This window comes from Maylandia zebra, linkage group LG3, assembly GCF_041146795.1.
Source record: "Maylandia zebra isolate NMK-2024a linkage group LG3, Mzebra_GT3a, whole genome shotgun sequence".
NCBI classification, from domain to species: Eukaryota; Metazoa; Chordata; class Actinopteri; order Cichliformes; family Cichlidae; genus Maylandia; species Maylandia zebra.
The window spans coordinates 8,230,981-8,248,043 of record NC_135169.1 but is presented as its reverse complement, the minus strand read 5'-3'; the positions used below and the strand labels follow the sequence as shown (position 1 = coordinate 8,248,043).

General features: G+C 44.7%; 3 protein-coding genes across 8 annotated transcripts in view; 2 read left to right on the top strand and 1 right to left on the bottom strand.

The window, feature by feature from the left end:
* The window catches only part of LOC112432630 (protein NLRC3-like), a 214,143-nt gene that overhangs the window by 154,136 nt on the left and 42,944 nt on the right, over positions 1 to 17,063 (top strand). The gene's annotated exons all lie outside the window — the stretch shown is intronic.
* Positions 5,451 to 9,116, top strand: LOC143412341 (E3 ubiquitin-protein ligase TRIM21-like). Its single transcript, XM_076882318.1, has 2 exons — positions 5,451 to 5,618; positions 7,188 to 9,116. The coding sequence occupies exon 2, from the start codon at positions 7,197 to 7,199 to the stop codon at positions 8,844 to 8,846; it is 1,650 nt and encodes a 549-aa protein (XP_076738433.1). The 5' UTR covers positions 5,451 to 5,618; positions 7,188 to 7,196; the 3' UTR covers positions 8,847 to 9,116.
* Positions 5,905 to 17,037, bottom strand: LOC112431210 (CST complex subunit CTC1). Of its 4 annotated transcripts, XM_076882329.1 has the most exons (13): positions 16,656 to 17,037; positions 16,477 to 16,566; positions 16,022 to 16,159; positions 14,963 to 15,009; positions 14,759 to 14,844; positions 14,452 to 14,587; positions 14,107 to 14,175; positions 13,871 to 14,033; positions 13,613 to 13,668; positions 13,350 to 13,506; positions 12,522 to 12,642; positions 12,176 to 12,453; positions 11,842 to 12,080 (listed from the first exon to the last, which is right to left on the bottom strand). In XM_076882329.1, the coding sequence occupies exons 1-7, from the start codon at positions 17,007 to 17,009 to the stop codon at positions 14,160 to 14,162; spliced, it is 867 nt and encodes a 288-aa protein (XP_076738444.1). In that variant the 5' UTR covers positions 17,010 to 17,037; the 3' UTR covers positions 11,842 to 12,080; positions 12,176 to 12,453; positions 12,522 to 12,642; positions 13,350 to 13,506; positions 13,613 to 13,668; positions 13,871 to 14,033; positions 14,107 to 14,159. The 4 variants fall into 4 exon arrangements, with proteins under 4 accessions (XP_076738446.1, XP_076738444.1, XP_076738443.1 ...); XM_076882328.1 differs by having other exon boundaries at positions 11,842 to 12,453; XM_076882331.1 differs by lacking the exons at positions 11,842 to 12,080; positions 12,176 to 12,453; positions 12,522 to 12,642 and adding an exon at positions 5,905 to 6,518.

The following is a 17,063-nucleotide window of genomic DNA, read 5'->3' as shown; positions in this document are numbered from 1 at the left end:
GGGATGATCACAGATTATGATAACGACAGATGGAGATTAGCATCATTCATATAAGAACAGGATCCAGATTTCCTCGCACACAGACAGTGAGAGCGACGGTGATCATGACAATCAAAACAAAAGTAGTTGATCAAAGACACGAAGAGAAGAAGAGCTTCATCTGTCAGTGTCTCACACACAGCAATGACTTCTGAACATTGATTTATGTGTCATTAGAAGTGACCGAGATGCAGGAGATAAACACAACTACAGCACAGAATGATTCTTTTCAATTTTTAATTCGGTTTTATCGCCACTTCACATAATAATACATGATTTACTCTGTGTGCTGGGATATGAGAATGTTTTCAAAGCCACCGTATCAGTTAAAGAACCACCTCTGCATCTGCTACCAACTCCTATTGAACAAACACAGCTCAATGTCATCACATTAACTAACAGCTGAGTACTCTGCTGTGTGACTGAAACGTCTCGTTTTATTTCCAGTCTTCATTTCTGTTGCTTTATCCCACAAGTAGTCAGTAGGTATGCAGATTTTATTCCTCAGACTAACTGTGACAGTTCAGTGTAAACTGTTCTTTCAACATCAGGTTTAGACTTCAAAGAGAGACCATCATGTGTTGGAAATTTGGTAATTGAGTGTTGTGCAGTGAATTGTGCCTACAGTTTTGCAAAGTGTGTGTTACAAAATTGCAAACTGAGTGCAAAGCAGTTTTTGTGCTTTTAGTTTTGCAAACTCAGTGAGTGGTTTTGCTATAAGTCTGAATAGTTTTAGAAATTGTGCTGCAGGAATCACAGTTAGGGTTTAAGCATTCAGAAAAAACTGTAAAAGAGGAGATTCAGATTAGAGATCTCTGCTGCCACCTTCTGATGAAGACGCTTTGTTCTCCACACAGAAGTAAAGCTGTGGCTCAGTTCTTCCAGGTGATAAAGTATTTTTCATTTCTGTAGTTGGTACGTCGATATACTAAAGTAAATATTAATAATTCATTTTGGGGTTGTGTCATATTTATTATCTGGGAATCTGCTACAGTAAACATGGCCAAATATTCAAAGTGTGTGTGTGCGTGTGTGCGTGTGCGCGCGTGTGTGTGTGTGTGTGTGTGTGTGTGTGTGTGTGTGTGTGTGTGTGTGTGTGTGCGCGTGTGTGTGTGTGTGCGTGTGCGTGTGTGTGTGTTTGAAATACAGCTCTGACTAGAGGAGTGGAAGTGCAACCCACCCACCAAATTCAACACTGTGGACCTCCAGCCATCCTTTTAAAGCTCTTGTCCACTCCTTTCTCATTCAGTGTGACTGCTTTTGCGAGGCTGGTCTTAAAGGGTCTCTTGTGTCTGAGGAGAGGATGGTTGCTTCCCAAACATTAATGCAACAACAGCACTGCACTTGAGTTTTTTCTGGCTGGATCAGAAGATTTGGATTTGCTCACTTTGCCTTCATGTGAGCAAAGCTCCGTTAAATCTATTCTGAAGTTAGTCTCGTGATTTTTAAACATGGAATCATCAGGATTTGTTCAGTGCTGTAAGTGTGTCAGTCTGGTATTTGAATAGTTTTTGTGTGTCCTGTTGTTTGAATACTTATTTCAAAATCTCATGTGGTCCAGAGCCTGCTGAGGTGATGTTCACTGTGAGAGGATGTGGAAGCGTTCTTAGTGGGAAAAGCACAACCAGAGGTGCTGAAGCTCTTCAGATCAAACTGTCATTATTGTTGTTTCATCATGACTGGCTCCAGCTGAATTGCTGTTGGCTGTTCTTTGTCAGTCTGCGACTGACCTTTGACAACGTTTCTGTATTTTTCAAATGTAGAATTGAGGGTCTGTGGAGGGAGGTTTGGACAGGTGTGACACATTTACTATGATGTACTCACAGCTTGGAGGAAGATGGATTTCTCATCATCTCAGATACTCTTCATCTCTTCTGTGCCCAGCACTCCTTCCTCCCAAGTCTCAAGGTGGATTTCTTCTCTGTTGTCTGTCATGATACCCACCCAGGTGTTCTGGAGTCTCCACTGAAGGATGAAGATGTCGAATCTCAATGCCTTGACATTGATCCCCTTGTGCCTTCATCTAGTTTTGGAAGAGACATTTCCTGGACCGCACTCTCACATGCTCTGTACCTACATCACCATCTCTGAGAGTCGCAGCTTGGCCCGTCACAGGGTGAAGTTATAAGAACGTCTTATTTTACCAAGTCCTCTCTCAGGTTCCTAAATCATTGATGGCACTGAGATAGTTTTTTAAATAATCTCTTCTTCTGTAATATAAGAACCTCTCCTGCTTTTAATGGTACTTTTCATTACTTCCTGGTGCATTCTCGTCCCAAACAGATGCTGACGAGCTGACACAGTCACATGGAAGAGGGAGAGAAATCTGACAAAACTAATGATTTCAGTGAACCTCATGTCTAACAATGACAGATGTATAAAATAAATAAAGATGAAAGTAACACGTCCTCTTTAGTTTTCTGTGTTACTAATACTCCACTGATCAGATGTGTGGCTGGATGAGGCTCCTAAACATGATGAAATGTAATATGTAATAGTTTATTTAATGTTCATGCTGGTGGGTTTGTCCTGTTTTTAGTGGAATGAAAAACTGTTTTGCTTAAAAAAATCAGACACAGAAAGGTGAAGGACTGTGTAGTTTTCATGTACGCTTCTATTTATTTTGGTTATTGACATTGTTTTTATTCAGTTGAAAAATGTTTTCCTTGTTAAAAAAAATATCAACAATAAATGTTGGTTTAATTCACTATCCTGAGACTACTTTATTGAATTATATTGTTTTTGGTAAATGTTCTTATATTGAATATGAATGTTAATATTATTTTATATGCTGTAAAACACAATTACAGTGTTATACCATAAACCACATTTGCAGTACAGTGATACTATAAAACGTAATCACGGTAAGTCTTTCTAACTGTAAACCACGTTTACAGTAAAGCTGTTATACTGTAATATATGTTTACAGTAAAGTGGTTGAACTGTAAAACATCACAACAGTAAAGATACTGTAGATCAGTAATTACAGTAACTTACTGGCCAGTAAGTTACTGTAAAAATACAATAAAATGTCTAACAGTGTAGAAGTGTGAACAGCCGTGTTGGGGGGATGTGGGGTCTTTGAGGATGGAGGCAGCTCTCCTCTGGATTCTGCGATGGTGGATGCAGAGGGCAGCGGGGTCCTGATCATCTTCTCTGCAGGCGTTTGGTCCATAGCAGTAGTGCTGCCGTACCATGCAGTGATGCAGCTGGTCAGTGTGCTCTCCACAGTGCAGCTGTAGCTGCTGAGGATCTTGGGAATGAGTTTGTGAGGGACGACTGTATTGAAGGCGGAGCTATAATCAACAAAAAGCACCCTGAGGTCTTTGTTTTCCAGGTGGGAGAGGGAGTAGTGAGGGGCAGCAGCGATGGCGTCTGACGTGGACCTATTGGGCCGGTAGGCAGACTGCAGGGGGTCCAGAGTGTCTGGGATGTTGCTCTGGATGTAGGCCAGCACCGCTCTCTCAAAGCACTTTGCAATGATGGGAGTCAGTGCGACTGGTCTGCAGGCGTTTAGTGGCTGGGCTTTTCTTGGGGAGGGGCATGATGGTTGTGGTCTTGAAGCATGTGGGGATAGTGCTCTGTGTGGGAGTCAAATTGTTAAATGTTGTCATTGTGTTACTTAAGTTTGTAAGTCTTGGTTCAAGCAGCCTGATCAAAGACGTTCCTTTGTCTCTGACCACCTCTCCAGCCAGTTTGTTGGTGGGGAGGCTGCAGTGTTTTGTTATAGGCACATCTATGTGAGGGCTCTGTTTGCTGCTTAGTAAGCTTCCTGCTTTATCATCCTTTGTGGGCAGGAGGTCACACAAACGCACCCCAAACACACACACACACATAGGGCCTTATGTTTGTTGACCATAGGGGGTTACAATGGGTGGTGCTTGTGTGTACTGTAACTGTGTTCAGTAAAAGGTCGTCTGTGGGTGGATTCAGTGCTTTCCTGACACACCGAGCGGTCCTCCCTTGCTAGCAAGTAAAAGCTGTTCGTCTTGTTTCCGTTAACAGGAACAAGTTTGTAAACCAGCGGGGCCTGTGGAAGCACAGACACAACACTCTGGCTGAGGAAAGCTTGAAGATGGAGGTGAGAACGTGGACTAACTCTGAATGCAGAGCTGGCTTGGAGCTGTGGAGACTTACTGAGGAGTAAAGTGGACATGAAGGAGTCACAGAGGGAGGAGGAGGTGAACAGTGATGTTTGTTAGACAGGATCAGACTGAAGAGGGAACATAAGAAGAGTTTCATGCTGGATTTGAACAGGACAGGAAGATAAGCTCCGCCCAGCAGCTGAGTCCTCTCTGCTCACACTGGTGTTGGACTGCAACATCAGGGAGTCTGCTTCCACATCTGGTTTCCACAGCTGGAGGAAGCTGTCCCACGAGCACGCCTACGCCCCTCTGTCATTACTGAAGTAGTGATGGTGTTTAATCAGTGTGAGACTGTTTCACTGGTCCAAGCAGAGATTTACATAAATGAGCTTTTATGAGTTCTTATATTATCTGATCAGGCCGTTTGCTCCTGTTAAAGAGAAATGTGCATCGAACGTTGTGGGTATTCATGAGTCTAACAGTTTAAACCTGTGTGTGACGTTGTGTCCTTGAACGGCCCTGACAGACGGCTGTAGTCCATAATATTAATGTTTCCTGCTGACTGAAATAAGCAGCTGAGCTCTGTGAGGGCAGAGCTGCTGCTAACAGGTGAGTCTGTTACCTGGACTGGACTGAGTGAGCTGCTGTGTCACAGCTTTATCAGTGACACACTCAGCATGTGTGTGTGTGATATGTCACAGTGCTTGAAACACACATGAAAATATATTAAAGGTTGAATCTTTGTTCTTTTGGTTTGTGGAACAAAAATCAGCAACGAAGAAACGCGAGCGTAAAACTTGGTGTAGAAGTGCAACAAACGTAAGCCGGCTCATTTGATGCTGTGACGCTTGAAAAGGATTTGCGCACCTACATCATTATTTACGGTTTAAATTGTGCTGCCTTTAGGTGCACCTGGTAAATTCAGGAATCTCTACTCCAAACCACAGCAGTTAGTCAGTTAGTTAGTCACACAGTCAGTTAGCTTTGTATAAACACGTGTTAGAAATGTTCTTCAATCAGCTCTTTTTACTCTCATTTCACAGCCACTACTTTTTACTTTTACTTGAGTAAAGAAGTTGAATTAGTACTTGGAGTATTTTTAACAGTAGTACTTCTACTTCAGTACACACTGTGTGTACTTTTACCACCTGTGTCTGAGACCTCCTTCAGGGTCCACCTGAAGCTCTCAGTCTGCTGTGGAAAAAGGAAATCCAGGTGAGTTTCTCCTGATCACCTGAGGCCGTCATTACTGTGTGAACCCACACACCACTCCTCACTCCTCCCACCCACTGCACACAGTCACTGAGTACAGACCGGCTGATTCCTGTAAAGGGAGAGGCAGGAAGAGGCGGAGCAACAGCTGAAAAACAAGAAGCCCAACGTCATTTTGCAGAAGTGAAAGTGTGAGAGAGCAGCAGCAGAGCTGCAGTCGAGTCCTGTTTGTCTCTAAAAGAAGATTCACTGGAGTCCATCAGGTTCCTCTCAGCAACAGTGGTGAGTGCAGCTGATCACACTTCCTGCTTCTACACAAATCTTCACTCTGTTCACTTCATCAGGACTCATCACAGTCACACTGGATCCATAGAAATCTGCTCATGTAACCACAGATCCACTGTAGGAGCATCGAGCTGCTGCTTCAGTCTCACTGTGGCTCTGCTCAGGACTGTGGACTCAGGCTGTGCTCTGGACTTCAGACTGACTCCACACTTCCTGGTTATTCATCACTTCCTGTTCCTCTTAGATTGATTCTGGATCTGATTGATCATAAGGATTACAGACGTGAAAACACCTATTTATTCTTTATTGATATAAAGCCTTTGATACTGTAAACCAGCAGATTTTGGTCAGTACTTCAAAAAGTCATTCACACATTTTACAAAGATTATCTGACTTAGTGTATCCTGTAAGAGTCACAGATGATCCTCAATCATTCAGAAAGCAGTCGATGCTGCACTTTATAACTTTGTGTGGAAACATGAATCTCATTATTTAGACAGATGTGTTTGAATCATCCTGATAATCAGGCTTTAAACATGTCAGAGTTCCACACATCAGCTGTGATATTCAAGCTGACCTGGATCAAACATGTCATCAGACACAAACATAGATGATGCTGTTTAATCCCAAAGCTTATTTAAACAAACTGGAGGACAGAATTCCTCCTTAAATGGGATTTTGATCAAATCCACTGATCTCGTTTTCACACACAGGCTTTATCATGGTGGCTTCTTCTCTACTAACATCAATCTTTGATTTGGACAAACAAATATGTGAAACACAAAAATAAATCAATGTTTTCTGAGGATCCAGAATAACATGAATGATGTATCCCAGCGAGTGACTGGAAAAGTTCATCTTCTTCCACATCCTGAGTTTGTGAGGATGTTCCAGTATCTGTGAGAGAAAACAGGACAGTTTTTACTGACGCACAAATGGACCAAATATACAGACACCTCTGAATAAACATGTTCTCATCAATGCCATTAAAATACTGGATCAACAGTTAATAACACATTTCTGAGGTTTGTGATTCATCGTCCTCCTCACTGTCAGCTCTACTGGAACAGTCACTGTTTAATATTAATGGCTCGTTGATCTGGACGTACAATAAGAAGTATTCAGTCACCAACAAGGTCGAAGTTTACTTCACAGTGATTGATGGAAAATATCCAACAAACTGATTTATTCAAGTATACAAATGATCTGGATGAATCTTGGACCTTCTGTAAAACAGAGAAACAATTTCACATCTTTGTAACGACTGTATTTATCTTCATCCCCAAACGTTGATCCTGTCCATCTGGACGCTGCACTGTACAGCAGACACTACGATGTTAGGTTTGTGTTTGGATGAACCAGTTTGTGTCTGAGTGTGTTGCTGGGTCTCCACCAGTTACTCTGAGAACTGAAGAAGCTTCTCTGATGAAACGTCTTCAAGAAACTCAAAGAAGTCCAGACGCTTTTCTCTCCAAGCTCCTCAGACTACTGACGCTTGTTTCTCTCTTTGTAAAATGAAATTTAAAGAGAATTTTGAATCAAATGTTTCTCTTCTTTCTCCCTCAGAGTGCAGACATGTCTGCTGCCAGCAATCTGCGATCTGAAGATCAGTTTCTGTGCTCCATCTGTCTGGATGTGTTCACTGATCCAGTCTCTACACCATGTGGACACAACTTCTGCAAAACCTGCATCAGTCAGCACTGGGACATGAATCAGAGCTGTCAGTGTCCCATGTGTAAAGAGACTTTCTACACTCGACCTCAGCTGAGGGTCAACACCTTCATCTCTGAGATGGTTGCTCAGTTCAGACGTGAAGCTCAGCAGAAAGCCAGCAGCAGCAGCTCAGAGCAACAAGCTGCCAAACCAGGAGAAGTTCCCTGTGACGTCTGCACTGGAACCAGACTGAAGGCCCTGAAGTCCTGCCTGGTGTGTCAGACCTCCTACTGTCAGACTCACCTGGAGCCTCATCTGACACTGAAAGGTCTGAAAAGACATCAGCTGGTTGATGCTGTGGAGAACCTGGAAGGCAGGATGTGCACGAAGCACGATAAACTCCTGGAGCTGTTCTGTAAGACCGACCAGACATGTGTCTGCACGCTCTGCCCTGTTTTAGACCACAAGAACCACGAGTTTGTTCCTCTGAGAGAAGAATATGAAGGAAAGAAGGCAGAGCTGGAGAAGACAGAGGCTGAGATTCAGCAGATGATCCAGAAGAGACGACTGAAGATTCAGGAGATCACAGAGTCGGTGAAGATGAGTAAAGATGCTGCAGACAGACAGAAAGCAGAAGGTGTTCAGGTCCTCACGGCTCTGATGGAGTCTGTTGAGAGACGCCTGAAGGAGCTCATGAAGGAGATCGAAGACAAACAGGAAGCTACAGAGAAACAGGCTGAAGGTCTCATCAAAGATCTGGAACAGGAAATCTCTGAGCTGATGGAGAGAAGCTCTGAGGTGGAGCAGCTCTCACGCTCTGAAGACCACCTCCACCTCCTCCAAAGCTTCTCCTCCCTGAAAGCTGCTCCACCCAGCAAGGACTGGACAGAGGTCAGAGTTCATCCACCATCATATGAGGGGACTGTGGGGAGAGCTGTGGCTCAGCTGGAGGAGACAGTCTGGAAACTCATGAAGAAGAAGCTGTTAGAGGCTGAGCTGCAGAGGGTGCAGCAGCATGAGGTGGATGTGACTCTGGATCCTGATACAGCAAATCCCTGGCTCATCCTGTCTGATGATGGAAAACAAGTTTATCATAGTGATGTGTGGAAGAAACTTCCAGACAACCCAGAGAGATTTTCTCACTTTGCTATGGTTTTAGGAGAGCAGAGTTTCTCTTCAGGCAGATTTTACTTTGAGGTTCAGGTTAAAGGAAAGACTGAGTGGGATTTAGGAGTGTCCACAGAGTCGATCAACAGGAAGGGAGAAATCACACTGAGTCCTCAGGATGGTTTCTGGACTGTAGTGCTGAGAAATGGAAATAAGTACATAGCATGTGCTTCCCCTTCAGTCCCCCTCTGTCTCCATCCTGGTCCTGAGAAGGTGGGGGTGTTTGTGGATTATGAGGAGGGTCTGGTCTCCTTTTATGATGTAGGTGCTGCAGCTCTGATCTACTCCTTTACTGGCTGCTCCTTCACTCACAAACTCCACCCATACTTCTGTCCCAGTTTGAATTATGGAGGTAAAAACTCTGCACCTCTGATCATCTGTCCTGTCAATCAAACTGATCAATGACTGATTTTATTGGATGAATGATTGATTTTTCTTGAAGGGAACAAATGAACATGTTGAGTGTAAATCCTCTACAGTCTCCATGTTTCTATAGAATCTGATCATCAGGACTCTGATTCACACTTTGATTCTCATGGAGTTTGATTTGAACAGAAGAAAAGTTGAATCAGGAAATGTTCCCACTGATGGAGACTCGAGCTGAAGAGCAAATATCAGAGAACAAATGTCCAAAAGCTTCATTTCCAATAAAGTTTGTTCAATGCTTTGAGTGAATCCAGACTCATGTGTGGCTGTTATACGGAGCATCAGAGTCCAGCTGAGTTATGTTGGATACAAACTGCTTATTTTGGCTCTGTGAGGAGTTTTGTTCACTGAAAACTGATGAGACGGATAATATTCAAAGAACTCTGTAGAGATTCATGCATCCATGTTCTCCACCTGCAGGTGTGGAGGAGAAAGGTGGAGCACAGACTGCTGCATCCTTCCAGTCACATCATTTTGATGATTATATTTGCATGTTGTGATGATTTGGGTTAAAGACAAACAGAGTTGAACGGCTGCAGTCACAGCATGAAGACGATGCTGAAGCTGAGCTGTCAGTGAACATGTTTCACTGTGATTTGATTTGAAGAATAGAAAGTGTGTGTGGCTGCTGACAGCTGCAGTCTCTGCTAGTCTGCATAACACACACACAACTTTCCCCCTGAGGCAACGATGCAGCAACAACACAACAGCTGCAGACACACACACGATTGTGCGCTCCCTTTCAGTCTGAACTCTCAAACACACAAACAAACTCTATCAATGTCGTACTGTTAAAGAACTCCTCCTTCTTCAGTAACAATGATTTGAGGTCTCTACCAGTGTCTCTTGTTTTGACCTTTGACCTCTTTATTCCTTATAACCAAAAAACCCTTTTATCTGATATTTTCACCTTATTGATTGATTATATATATCTATTATATTTTCTCACCTTATTTTGACCTTTGACCTATGTCCTTGTTAGCCTTGATCTTCCTTCATCAAACGTGAAATTTCTTTCACCTTTGAACTTAAAGCTTAAATCAAACCTTTGTTAAAAAGCTTCTTACCAACTTGTAATTCCAACTCTCTGCATTAAACACGTATCTTATCATATAAACACTGGATCACTGAGAGAACTTTAGGCAGAACCAAATGAAGCAGCTGACCTCGTCAAACTCACAGCGACAGTAACTGACAGTGAATTATTTTAATCTTCTTCATTGTATTTGTTAGAAACATTTATTTTCCTTTAATTGGACTTTGGTTAAGTTCAATCCGATGTATTAACCGACCTTTGAGGTGAAGTGCAGCTGCGAAGAACGCTACGGCAGGCAATGAGGTGCGTTTAATGTCGCTCTGTTAATTTGAGCGTCCATAAATTGAATGTCTTATTTTTTCTTACTTTATTATTGCTCATTTATTGGAGAATTAGGCCATTTAATCAAGATAGATTTTATGTTGTTGGTGGTAAAGATCTGGATGGATGTTTTATTCTGTGTTTCTATTTTCAGTTTTACTTTTCAAGACTTGGTGAATTGCCTTTTTCTACTTTTTGTTTAGTTTTGTTAAAATTAGCAGCAGTGAGAAGTGTTGTTGTCGGTCTTGAATATATTTGATGTAGCCCACACTGTTAAGGTAAGTGTCATGTTTTTAGTTGTTAGTCTGATGAAGAATCTTTTATTTTTCTCCAAAAGTTGATTGTGTTTATCTGGACATAGTGTTTTTCAGGTCCAGCTGAATGCAGGTTTCCAGGTCTTATACGTTGTGACAGCCACTATGGTGTGGTGTCCCTTTAAGACACCCAAGTCGAGGGTTGATGGTGTCATCAGTTTGTGCCGCTGCTCTCTCTCTCTGGGATTATGAGGACACGTGCCTGCACGCTTCTGCTTAACGAGGGACGGATTTATGTTTTCTTCTTGTTTTGTTTGCAACGCTTGGGTTGTATGAACGCTGGGCGTTATGTTGTTGAGCCGCAGCCGTTCAGCCGGGCTTTTATATGGTTGTTGAAGAAGGCGTATTAAAGAACCACCGTGGATTACCGATACCAGCGTGGGTGTGTGTTCTTCCGACTAGCCTGCTAGGTGTTTTGCCGCCTCCTCTCAACCACGCAACACAACCCAACGTTCCAACGTGTCAGGAGCATCAGCACAGCTGAAATGCATTTTTTCTAAGCACCGCGTCTCTGTGGCTTTTAAACCCCAAAACACGCTACAACAAAAATGGGTCCACCCCAAGGATGGGGTCCCCCGGTGTAGTTTCCACTGTGAGAGACTGTGGGCTTCCTCAGAGTGAGGCTGAGAGCGGCAGGCCCAGCTGGAGTCTGACCTGTGGCCCTTCAGATAAAGCTGAAAACGGCCAATATATGATATTAAATATAAAATATAATTAAAAAACAACATCAGAATGAACAACGAGCTGCTGTTAAGAACTCCCGACGTCCATCCAAGGCCCGATTGGTTTCTGTTTCCATGACAACAACAACCGTATGTGGAAAAGACCAAAAACTGAAGCGGTGAAAAAGTTTTGTTGCAGATTAACTATTAACTTTATGTTATTCATTGTCAGCTCGTGCCATCATTAAAGCATGTTAGAACACACATGTAGGATTTCACAAATCATCGCTCCTACATTTAATCGTATCCATAACAACTGTGTGTACGTGTTCGCTTTGAAAACATCACGTTCTTTATGTTGGTTGGTTTAGACGAGTGATCTCCAGGATGAATGAGGGCAGAGGCCCGTTTCATGGAGACTGTTTAAGTGTAAACCTGGATTAAAAGCCACATTTGAACACCTTCATCAGAGGCTGTGACCATGTTGAAGGACTGATGCTGACGTGCTCTGACACTCATTAGCATAGAAAACAAAGTGGTGAAAGCACAGAGCCCTGAGGAGCTCCACTGGACGCTCTGTTCACAGAACATTTAATTATTTCACTTTTATTTACATGCAAAACAGCCTCAGAGAGAACAGCTGTTTCAGAGCTGCCAGCTTTATTGGAAAGATGAACTGAAATCCTAAAATAGTCCAATTCATGACAAACTGACACGGTGAAATGTTGCAGGATTCAAATGTGTCGATGGATGAACTCTTTCAGTATAAGATGCAATAATACAAAACACATGAAGGTGAGGAGGAATTCATTTAAAGTAAGTGTGATTTAAAGAGGACTGATTCTTTCCTGGTCAGGCTGAAGCTTTCACCGTCTGACCTCTGTAAACAAACCGAAACACGTTCAGTGTTTAGTTTTACCAATTAGGTTTCATGAATCACCATCTGAGAACGTCTCCGATGTGGGCGCCACTCACAGGGATCACTTCCTGTAGAAGGGTCACATGACCTGTTAAACCCAGAGAGCTTCGTGTGACCTCTGACCCTGATCACCAGCGTCAGGGTCAGTGAAGGTGAGATACCGTGTGACAGGAGGAGGAACAATAAAGTTTTATTTGTACGAACACGTAGAACAGATGAAGTCAGAACGAAGCAGGTGGAGCTCAGTCAGGGTGGAGGTGCAGACAGGTGAGCTGAAGGGGAGGAGCCAGTCTGGTCAGGAACTCTCTGTCTCCTCGAGTGAACCTCCTCACCTCTGAAACACACACACACACTGAAGGTTGCAGTCAGGGTGGTGAGGGTGGTGTGTGAGGGTGGGGTTACCTTCTGGTCTCTGGTTGGTGTGTTTCCTGCAGGTGAGGCTGAGTGGCCGAATCATGACATCGCTGCTGCACAGACACAACAGGAAGTGGAGGAGGAAGTCGTCAGCGTCCCCGTCACACACCTGAGACAGACACAGAGGTTATGTCTCTGCAGACTCACGGCTCGGCCCTGTGGAAACGTCCTGCAGGACGCCTGTTTCTCTCTGTGGTGGCCCCCCCACAGCGTCCCCACCGTGCTTCACTGTGTGGACGCTGTTCTTTGGGTTGTAGCTGCATCTTCTTCTCGTTTCACCACCTCTGACCACAGGACGTTTCAGTCTGCAGGGTCTTTTAACACAGCTCCACCTGTGGGTGGAGGGGCCCTGTGGGTTCTCCTGGTGTGACCCGAGTCCTAAATGCCTCTCGCTGTCCTGCCCCTCCCCTGTGGTCTCCACCCTCCATGTGGGAGGTGTGGCATTCACAGTCAGCCCTGATTACCCTCAGAACTACACCACCTGCTGCTTCATCAGGTCGAGTGGGTGGAGTCAGGGGCACGACCTGAGTCTCGCTGAAACACACGGCTGTAAGGCCCCTCCCTCCTGTTCACGTGAGCCCAGCGTGGGTCCGTCACACCTACAGACTTTTAAAGGTGGAAGTGGCCACGCCCCCAAACCAGTTCAGCAGTAAGGTGTGAGCAGACGGAGCTGTTACCAGGATACAAACAGGATGTGCCCTTTCACAGTTAAAGCCTCATCTTAAATTTTAAAGACAAAATAAAGTTTAAAGACGACGATGAGCACGTGACTCACCTGTGACAGGTAAACATATACACCTGACAGGTGCTACTGACCTGGCTCTGCCCACGAGGGAAGACTCTGATGTGACCTCTGACCCTGAGTGCTCTCTGAAGCCCCTCCCACTGAGCATCAGCCAATCCCAGCAGAGCACGAACCAGAGCAGCTGAGAACCAGACGTGAGCCTCACCTGTCCCGTCATCGATCACCAGCCTGATGGAAGAGCAGAGCCACATGGTTTGATCATGTGACTGTCACCTGACTCATCCAGGTGATTAACACGTATCAGCAGGTGAGCTCAACAGGAAGCTGCTCTTACTTTGCTTTGGACTGAAACACTGACGAGGTCGAGTGACACTGAGAGCTGCTGCAGCCCTGAGAGAGAGAGAGCAACAGGTAAACACACACACCTGAAATCGTGAGCAGTTTCCTCCAAAACGACACTTTACTTACTGCACCAACACTAACACGCCACCAACACGCTAACAACACATGAAGCACTCTGAGTACTTTCACTGCACCCGAGAAACTGACACTAAACACATCCTGTACACACTGTGTGTATTTTATGCAGTACCTGTGTGTACACGCTGCCACACAGCGAGCAGCTCCACTGCAGTTGCAGGAACAGGAAACACACCACGTGACCTTTGACCTGTCCCACAGCGCACCTCTGCTTGCTGCTCAGAGCCCACTCACCCAGGTGCATGATGGGAGCAGGAGGAGGAGGCTGGGCCGAGCTGATAGAAACCAAACAAACAAATAAACAACAGCACGACAAACACGTGAACCAGACTTTACCTGTAAACTTACCTGGTGTCTCCCAGGGAGACCACAGTTATGGAGCTGACAGGTAAGTACGTGCACTACACACTTCCTGTCCTGAAACACACACACAGGTAAACCGCACAGGTACGTAACCATGGGCGTGACTTTGTATTGAACATTGGGGGGTCAAGATCTCTGTCTAAATAAATAAATCTGGCTACATTTCCAGATGATCAAACAACTATTTTGCTGGTAACACCTGAAACCAGTAAAGAAAACCAGCAGCCTATTGATGCAAGATGATCCATAACTTTATTGGGGCTGACATTGTTGGAAATGAGTCCAAATAAAGAGTCCAAACTTTTATAAGCCTGTCTATGTGTGTCTCACCTGGACAGCCTCCTCTGGAAACCAGACAACAGCAGAGTGTTACCCGGCAACAGGCCAGGTGGGTAGGGGGTGTGGCTTAGGTCCAGGTACACCTGCAGACTCCTCCCAGCTTGGTCACAAAGAGTGAGACGCACACCTGCACACACACATTCAGCTAACAGTCAGACCTGAGACTCAGACCTGAAGCACTGATGCCTGCAGTTCCTCTAGTGTCCAGCAGAGGCAGCAGTGAGTCGCCTCCATAGACCCCCATGTTACAACTTCACAGCAGAAAAGCCTGATACACAAACCACCTGTGTGTTTGTACCTGAGTGTGTGTGTCCAGAGTGGGCGGTCCTGTTGTTCACACTGATCCTTTCAGACACCACACCCTGAAAACACACCAGCTCTGAGCTGAAACACACACACACACACACACACACACACACACACACCAGTAAGAGAGTGTGTGTGCAGCTGCAGTTCCTCAGATGGCCACAGGGGGCGACTCAGTGAGGGACGAGCAGTTTACCTGCAGTCTAAGACACCTGAGACGGACAAGACTGTGGGTGGGACGGCCTGAAAACACAGACATTAAAAATATGACGTCATTCAGGGGTAAAACCGCAAAGGATTGTGGGAACGAGTGGCAAGCGGTACTAGCGCACGCAGGCTTTCACACGAAAACAGTCACACAGTAATAAAAAGAAACACAAAAATGGCAAGAAGCTGCTGTATTATTAACTGTGTTGTATTATTAAGTCTTCTGTTGGAGTTATTACGTAATTTATCACAACATGATTGATGATGTAGGTTACAAATAAGTCTTATATTGATTTGAATTGAATTCGTTGCTATGCTGCTTTGTTCACTGTGGCTTTGCGGGCTAATGTTTGTTGTGTTTTGTAGGAAAACCAGAAACAAAATGCAGGAATGTGATCCAGACTGGCCCCTCTATCAGCCTGGGTCATACCGAGTTTAAAGCTGCTACCACAGCCAGATCTGATTGGTTAAGAGAGAGAGCGAGATCGAAACAGCCACGAAACGTCCGCATATATGTGCCCAAGGGTTGTACTGAAGCAAGCAAGTGATGAATAACTGTTTTCCAGTTTGTTGTTAGCAAAGTTTTTTTTCTTTGCATTGTTGATTTGTTTTTCAGGAAGCAGCTAATAATGATGGATTTTTACAATGTTGCCTCTTTCTTGTAAGATTCTATAATAGAATGAAACAATGATGCCAGTTATAAATAAAGACAATAAATTGAATGAATTACGAAACACTCATTTTATTTATATTAGATCTGAAAATGTTGTGTAACACTACAACCTGAAACAACAAACAGATTGTGTTGGCCTGTACAGGAGATAAAATATTTAACAACAGCTAAATAAACGGTAAATGGCCTGTATTTGTATTCTTTACTTAGTCCCGAAGGACCCCAAAGTGCTGGAAATGCTAGCGCTTAATGCAGTGTTTTGATTTGTTGCCACTTGTACCCACAATGCAATGCGTGAAAGTCACATGGTCTGTCAATCTCTAAAAAAAAAGTTTAAGGGTCCTGGAGGAAGACGGGGAGCAAACCGAGTGTTACCTGTCTGCAGGTGGGCAGCAGCAGTGGGCGTGTCAGAGTGTGGAATCTCCAACCACGTCTGACTTGTAGGGTCGACTCAGCGTGGAGATCCACCCCACTGCGCTCAGAAACTCCACAGCCAATCAGAACACTGGGATCCTGATTGACAGACACATGGGCCAATCAGCTGCAAGGATTCAGGTCAGATCAACTCCCCACAAACAGGAATGGTGGGAGTCATCTGCATAGCAGTAAAAATATAAGCTGTGTTTTGATGATGCTGCCTAAGGGAAGCATGTAAACAGAACTGGTCCAAGCATTGAACCCTGTGGAACTCCATAATTAACCTCAGTGTGTGAACAACTACAGTTAAAGCTGAAAAACGTCTTCATGTGTACTAATATCAGAGAGCAGAGACCGATGAGGCCAACCTCTGACCACGCCCCTTAGTGACATCATCAAAGCTGGGTTGATACCTGAGTGTTAGCGGCGATGAGTCTGTAGAAACATCCAGGCTGGAGGACAGGAAACCACCGCGTACACACACCTGAGAACACCAGCACCACCTGCACGCACACACACACACACACACACACACACACGTAACTGTGTATCCAGGTGAGCTCAGGTAAACACACACAGGTGCGTCTCTCACCTTTCTCTCCTGCTTTTGTTCACTTTCTTTCTCTGTCATTGGCTCATTCTTTGGGTCCCGCCTCCAGCTGACCACTGGACCAATCACAGCAGCTTTCACTGAGAAGCACAGTCTCAGCCCTGCCTCCTGATCCTCTGCCTCCGCCCCTGTATTCCTCCAGGACACACCCTCCTTCTGCTCCACCCTGATCACCATGGAGACACAGGGCCAGGGGTTGCCGGAGTTGGCTTCTTCTTCTTCTTCTCTTCTCCTCCTCTTACTCCCAGCAGTCTCTTCTTCTTCTTCTACTGTCTGCTTCCTGGCAGTGACATCCCCTCCTGGCTCCTCCCCCTTGTGTCTCAGGTGTGTCTCCATGGCAACAATTGAACCCAGCTTTATTTAACTCATAATGTTTACAACCAGGAAGGA

Bases quoted from the DNA above. Each gene is read 5' to 3' on its own strand.
- LOC143412341 (XM_076882318.1), top strand. From the start codon at position 7,197: ATGTCTGCTGCCAGCAATCTGCGATCTGAAGATCAGTTTCTGTGCTCC.
- LOC112431210 (XM_076882331.1), bottom strand. From the start codon at position 17,009: ATGGAGACACACCTGAGACACAAGGGGGAGGAGCCAGGAGGGGATGTC. The intron at 16,567-16,655 runs GTGAGAGACGCA...GTGTGCGTGCAG, and splicing joins AACAAAAGCAGGAGAGAAAG to GTGGTGCTGGTGTTCTCAGG. The intron at 16,160-16,476 runs GTATCAACCCAG...TCTGTCAATCAG, and splicing joins TCATCGCCGCTAACACTCAG to GATCCCAGTGTTCTGATTGG.